The sequence below is a fragment of the Acanthisitta chloris genome, unplaced genomic scaffold (genome assembly GCF_000695815.1).
Source record: "Acanthisitta chloris isolate BGI_N310 unplaced genomic scaffold, ASM69581v1 scaffold23216, whole genome shotgun sequence".
NCBI lineage: Eukaryota > Metazoa > Chordata > Aves > Passeriformes > Acanthisittidae > Acanthisitta > Acanthisitta chloris.
This window is the reverse complement of record NW_008679035.1, coordinates 29,782-36,282: the sequence shown is the minus strand read 5'-3', so window position 1 is coordinate 36,282 and position 6,501 is coordinate 29,782. Positions and strand designations below refer to the sequence as shown.

General features: G+C 46.9%; 1 protein-coding gene across 1 annotated transcript in view; it reads left to right on the top strand.

Moving 5' to 3' along the window:
- The first annotated feature begins 1,167 nt into the window (after positions 1-1,167).
- The window catches only part of LOC103804536 (NADH-cytochrome b5 reductase-like), a 9,898-nt gene continuing 4,564 nt past the window's right edge, over positions 1,168-6,501 (top strand). The window contains exons 1-3 of the mRNA XM_009077150.1: positions 1,168-1,344; positions 2,205-2,353; positions 3,978-4,065. Coding sequence (XP_009075398.1) covers positions 1,168-1,344; positions 2,205-2,353; positions 3,978-4,065 — 414 coding nt within the window. The remainder of the gene's footprint in view (positions 1,345-2,204; positions 2,354-3,977; positions 4,066-6,501) is intronic.

The following is a 6,501-nucleotide window of genomic DNA, read 5'->3' as shown; positions in this document are numbered from 1 at the left end:
GTTAGAATAAGCGTTCGCGTTGCAGGCTGGTTAATTAGTTGACCTTGAGAGCGGAGCTAGTCGAAGCGCTAAGTGTTCCTTCCGTAGCTTGGTCACCCGTGGCTTCATCATTTCCTCCGGAGCTGCTGCTGTTCGCAGGATAGGGACCGTTGGGAGCGGCGTTACCCCAGCCCCCGTGTGAGCGGCGGAGTCTGCCAGGGCTGCGGTGTGACGGGGCTTGAGGAGCGTTCAGCGAGAGCAGCACGGGGAGCAAGGGATAAAATCGCCTTGTCTGCCTCTTGTCCTTCCCTATGTACCCGTGGTTAAAGCCAGACCCAAGTCTGCCCATAACCAAGGTGTTTGTTTGCCCAAGACTGCCCTGTTTGCCCCACATCTCTTGGCTCTATACCCTGCTTTCAGCTCACTGCCCTCCCTGTGTTACAAAGCTGCGCAACTCAGGCCGTATCTGGTGGTTGGATTTGTATCCATTGTCTTGGTGCTTGGGTTTGTTACCCATTGCATTGGTGTTTGGGTTTGTTACCCATTGTCTTGGTAGTTGGGTTTGTTACCCATTGTCTTGGTGCTTGGGCTTGTTACCCATTGTCTTGGTGGTTGGGTCTGTTGCCCACCGCATTGGTGGCTGGGTTTGTTACCCATTCTCATGGTCTAAGCAGCAGATTTTTAAGATGTTTTCTAGGTGACCAAGCTAGGAAATCACAGCAGAACAGGCATGGGTAAGGGTGTGCCTTCTAACTGCTGAAGGGAGTTTTGGCTGGACAGCCAGGCTGGGAAGGGGGGCCTGAGACTGGGACAGGGTGTGCTGTGCAGCCCTGGGCTGGTGGCTGTGGTATCTGGCACTGGACAGCACAGAGGCATCAAGCACTTGAACAGAAATGGGGTGCTGCAGTCACAGATAAGCTCCAGGTTTTCAGTTTTGCCCCAACCCTGACAGTGTTCAAAGAGGCTGGATAAAGCCTTGAGCAGCCTGGGCTGGTGGGAAGTGTCCCTGCCTAGGGCAGGGGGCTAGGACTAGATGATCTGTAAGGTCTATTCCAGCTATACTATATTACTATTCCCTGAGATGCTTGAGAGAGATTTTCTCAGTCCTTCTGCAAAGATGCCTGGCTGCTGAGCACGTGCCACTCTTCATGGTGCTATTTTTGATGCAGAGCTTGTGTTTTGCAGGCAATGAGTGTTGATGAGCAGGACTGGCTGGCTCTGAGGCCCCAGGAACCTTCCCCATCGCAGTGCTGCGGCAGTGGCTGCAAACCCTGCATCTACGACGTGTACCAGAAGGAGCTTGAACGGTGGGAGAGGGCCAGAGCAAAGCAGGACAAAAGCCTCCTCATGGAAAAGAAGAAGCAGGTCCATTTGTCTTCCTCCCAGCCTGGAGCCTGTGCCTTGATGCTGCTCGTTAGGGTGTGAGGTTGTGGGCATGGGTGAGGGATGCAGCAGCATGTTCGAGTGGTGCCTTAAGAGAAGGCTGTAAATGCAATTCCCCAAATTCTGCCTTCACCCTCCCCCTCGGCTGCTCCCTCCCTGCTGTAATGTGATTTTCCAAGTGTCGAGTTCTCCCTGGTGTCGCATTACAGCCCTGGCTTTGCAGCTTCTCCACGAGTTTCCTCGGAGAAGCTCTTTTCCTCATCTTTTTCATCTTCTTTTCCTGATTTTTTTCAGACTCATATTTTGAGGCTGAAAAAAGAAGCTGCATTGTGTGTGGTGGAGCAGTTGTCTTCAGAGTGTGATTTTAAGCTTGTCAGTGCCCTTTTACATAAGATTAACTATGCTGGGTCAAGCAAAAAAAATAGCAGCTGAAACAACTAACAATATTTCCTGTTCACTGTGGCCATCAGTAGGTTTCAAAGTTGCCCCCAAAGAGGCACTCAGCTCCTTTAGCAGAATTATTTCTGTTTGTTTCTGCAGACATGAGAAAATTATTGCAGTGAGTCATAATAGGATGACCTTGCTGTAAGGTGTAAAAAAAAAAGTAATTTAAAAAGGTGTGGGGGGTGGTGAAATGCAAGATCCCAAAGTGCACACTGCAGAACATGATAATGAATCAGCAGAGAGCTGGAATTTGTGCTGGGCCCTGGTGTTTAATACACGTTCTGGAGTGCTGAGTGTCTCTGGCACTAAATTAGCACACACACATTTAGCTTCCAGAGAAAAATGAAATCATAAAAGACACCATCTAACCAAGTAATTATTTATTGTTGTTCTTGCAGGGCAATAATTCAGGGCTGAATCCAGATACATTTACTGCATTCAGCTTGAGCTCGGTGGAGCAGCTGACAGAGGACACCTACCAGTACAAATTTGAATTACCAGGAAATAGCAGCCTGAGATTGAGTTTAGGACAACATATCGTGTTAAGGTATTGTTCCCTGTGCTAGTTAAACAGTCTGCATTATGTAACCTAACACGTAGGTTTTTGTCAATAGACAAAGGCCTCATGGCAGGCAAATCATAATTTCTTTACCTCACAGATGAAAGAGCTTGTGAGCTCTTAGCTGGCTCTGCTAATGCTATGGTAAGAGCCATTCCAAAGCTGTAGTTTTCTTCAGCATTGTCCTTGGGTCAGAAAGAACTAGGTGTGATTAAGAAAATCCATTTGCAGAAAGAAAGACTCAGAATATTTGGATGTTTGAGAGAAATTCTCTCATTTCCTCAGACTCTGTGTTAGGAGGTGCAGTGACAGGACAAGGGGCAATGGGCACAAATTGAAGGAAGGGAAATTTAGGTTAGATATTAGGAAAAAGTTTTTTCCCTGGGAGGCTGTGGCTGCTCCAACCCTGGCAGTGTTCAGAGCCAGGTTGGATGAAGCCTTGAGCAACCTGCTCTGGTTGGAGGTGTCCTTGCCCAGGGCAGGGGGTTGGGGTTAGGTGATCTCTAAGCTCCATTCTGACCCCTTAACATTCCATGATTCTATGTTAGGATAGGATGTTAGGAAAATGTTTTCCACTGTTAAGGTGTTCAGGCACTGGAATAGGTTGCCCAGGGAGGTGGTGGAGTCCCAATCCTTGGAAGTGTTTAAGAGGTGTCTGGATATGCCGCTGGCGGACACGGTTTAGGGGTTACAGCAGTGACAGGTTAATGGTTGGACTTGATGACCTCAGAGGTCTCCTCCAACCGTGATGATTCTGTGATGAATAGATGTTACTCTATGATAGACGTTATTCCAGTGTGTTAGAATGAAGACAATGAGCTGCACTTGCCCCAGAGCTCAGTATTTTAGGCCCTATACCTTGGGGTAACTCAATCCCCAGTGCCCAGGCATTGCCTGACTGATTTCCAGCAAAACAACCCTTCTGTGTAATTTATTGCTTGCCAGAAAGGGGTCACTTGGGAAAAGTTTCTCAGCCCTCTGTGGTGATCATTGCCAGATAGAAAAAGTCCTGTTGTGATGCCATTGATCTGCTTCTGTTGACGTTGCTGGTACATTAGCAGCTGATGTGTGTGGCTGGGGGATGCTGACAGCACATGCTCCTCCCTCCAGCACTGTCTCGTTATGCAGCAGAGGAAAAGGTTTGGTCACTTCAATGAATTCCCATAGTCAATAGTAAAGAGCAGGGTGGATATATGTGAGGGAAGGGGAGAACTTACAGGAAAAGAGAGTTGACCTCAGGTCAAGGCTGTGCCCTGGCTTTTGTTGTTTAATTACCAGGTGCTGACTGGACACAGAAAGTGACCCCAGCCCAAAAGGAACAGCAAACTTAACCATGCAAGTGTCTTCTCTCCCCTTTGCCACTTCCTCACAAAACAACTCAAACACCTTTCCAGGGCTGTGTCCAGGCACTGGATGTGGCACAACTGGGGGAAAACAAAAGGTGCCTTTAGCTGGTATGTTCTCCCTGGATTTTTACCTCTGGAAGGGAGATGTTTTGCACCTGTGCATGGGTTGGGCCACTGGGAAGAGGAGCTGCTGCCTGCCTTGTCTCCCCAGAGTTTGGGAATCCCAAATGAGCCGAGTCACAGTGTGTTCCTCTTTCTCTTCCCAGAGGAGTGGTGGATGGTTTGGAGATCCAGAGAGCCTATACTCCCATTAGCCCTGGGAATGCAGAAGGTTACTTTGAAGTGCTCATTAAAGTAAGTAAGCCTGGACACTATGGATTAGAGTCTAAGGTGCTTTCTTTAGGAACCTGTGTTTCTTTAGGAAGCCAGCACGCTGCCACTGCTTTGAGTGAGACTCAAATCCCTCCTGGGCTCTTGCTGTGTTGTTTTGAGGCAGTTGTGCTTTGCTGATAAAAATTGTAGGTTTTCTCACAAAACTGAAGGCAGAGGAAGGTGACACACAAACAAGTGCTTTGCAGCAGAAGCCCTGTTAAGCACTTGGGAGAGCCTCTTGGGAGCTTGGCAATCGCCAGCGTGGAAAGAGGTGCCCATTCCACTTCCCTCATTTCATGGTGCCTTTTCAGGCTGTCTGTGAAATCACATCCAGTTGTCACCCAGTTGAAACACTGATTTTTGGGAAGTGTTTGCCCAGCACTTTTCATGCCCCCCTGTATTTGACTTTCAGAACACTCCACAGAAAAATTCTTCAGTTTGGTTAAAAATGTATACTCAGTGAGCAACTGTTCCTGGTGTGTGAACAGAGCTCTGGGGCTGAAGTCTGACAGGGTCCCTGTGGCCCACGGGCACAGGCTGCATCTATTGGTTGGGTGGAGTGGGAGAGCCTCACTTTGGACAAGTGTCCTGGCCCTTCTTCAAGCCATCACAAAGCGCTGGTTGAGTTCAAAAGGATTCTATAGGAGAATTGGCTGGAAATTTGTCCAATTTAAGTCTGCAGGGTCCTCATAAATGATTACTTTGTGTGGAAAATATCAAACTGAAGAGCATTTTTCCAATACTGCATTTGTATGTCACTAGTGATTCCTCAGGGCCGACACAGACTTCAGTTACAGGAGTGAAATTCAGAGAGTTGGGTATCCCAGGTGGCTTGCAAAGAATGACCACTTGTCCTCTGCCTGTCTCCCAGGGTTTCACATTTTGGGGGTTTATTATTCATTGCACATTCAAACACAAACCCTGTTCTTTACAGAAGTGTACAGCTACTGTAGGACACCTGTGGGAGGGTCATTTCCCCATTCTTGTGGCAATTGGTGTGTGGTAAGGGAGAGAAATGTTACATTTGAGTTGCATTAATAGGATATGTTCACAGGATGACTGTGAAATTTCATGTATAGCAGCTCATTACTCACAGGTTTTGCATTTCAATAATAATAGTAATGATTGTAATGATACCTTTCCTTTATATAGCACCTTTCATCCCCAAAGGAGCTGTAGTTACTCTCTGGCAGTGACAAAAGAGGTTGGTAACACCCAGTGTAAAGCAGCCATTTTTATAACTCACTCTGTAGGTTGTGGTGTGTTTCACACTATTCAGGCAATTTTGGAAAGTAGTATATTATGATTATTACTATGCAATCCAAGCACTGTTCAAACCCTTCTGTCTCCTGTTATTACAGCATTGCATTTGTGATACTACAGTTAAGAGTGAGGGAGTTGCCATTTACAGAGCAGAACCCTCTTTTTGAGTGATTTTATAATGTTAGGGTTTTTCTCCATGTGTGGAAGTGGTGTAGAAGTTGTCCCCCAGGACATAATTTTTTTTTTTTTGCTTTTTATTTAGAAAAATTCATTTAAAACTCACTCAAATCACTTCTCGCTTTCATTTTTTTTTTAAATAATTTTGGTGAAAGAAGGATTGTTTTAGTTTCCATTACCCCAGTCCATTGGGACTAGGCAGTAAGTGGGGCTGACTTTTCTGCTCTTGCCGTGGGTTTCTGTATGTATTTGAAGAAGGGAGGTATAAAACCTGTTCCTTTGATGCAACTGCACACCCTTTTCTTGAGGCGTAGCACCTGCCCAGAGCCCTCTGAACATAAAATGTTTCTGACAGTAGCTCAGGGCCTGGATGTGTGTGTGATTTACCTTCTGAATGTAACTGCTGGTGCTAATAGTTCTTAATGCTTCAGGTTTAAGTGAGGTGTTAGGAGGGGAGGAGCATCTGTGTTCTTTATTAGCTAACACTGCTTGCAAGCACAAGCACATGCTCCCTCCCTCACTTTTTCTGAGCTGCTTTGTGGTTCACCAGTTTTGCTTGCCTGCAGTGCAGCTTGGTGGCCAGCCAAGGCACTGGGGTGTGGAGCCAGGCTCATCTCCAGTGTCTGTGCAGAAAATGCCCCAAAATATGCTTCTTGTGTGTAGGCTGGAGTCCTCAAAGGGTTATATCACATCCCATCTTTCAGCCTCTGGTTGTGTTGCTCTTTCCCAGCCTTATCAGTGGCATCACCTCTGCATGAGGCCAGTTGTGTGCCACAGCTTATCTGCTCTTGCTGGTGGGACCAGCCCTTTTCTCTGGCCACATCCTGGTCTGTGGCTGTTTGTGCTCGCTTTTATTGTCTTTAAAGTGGTCATACACATAGGGCATGGATATACATGTAGAACATAGCAACAAGACTGCTTGGATGAGCCTTTCATTTTCCAGCCTCTCCTCCCTTCTCTGTTTCTAGCAAGCACCGT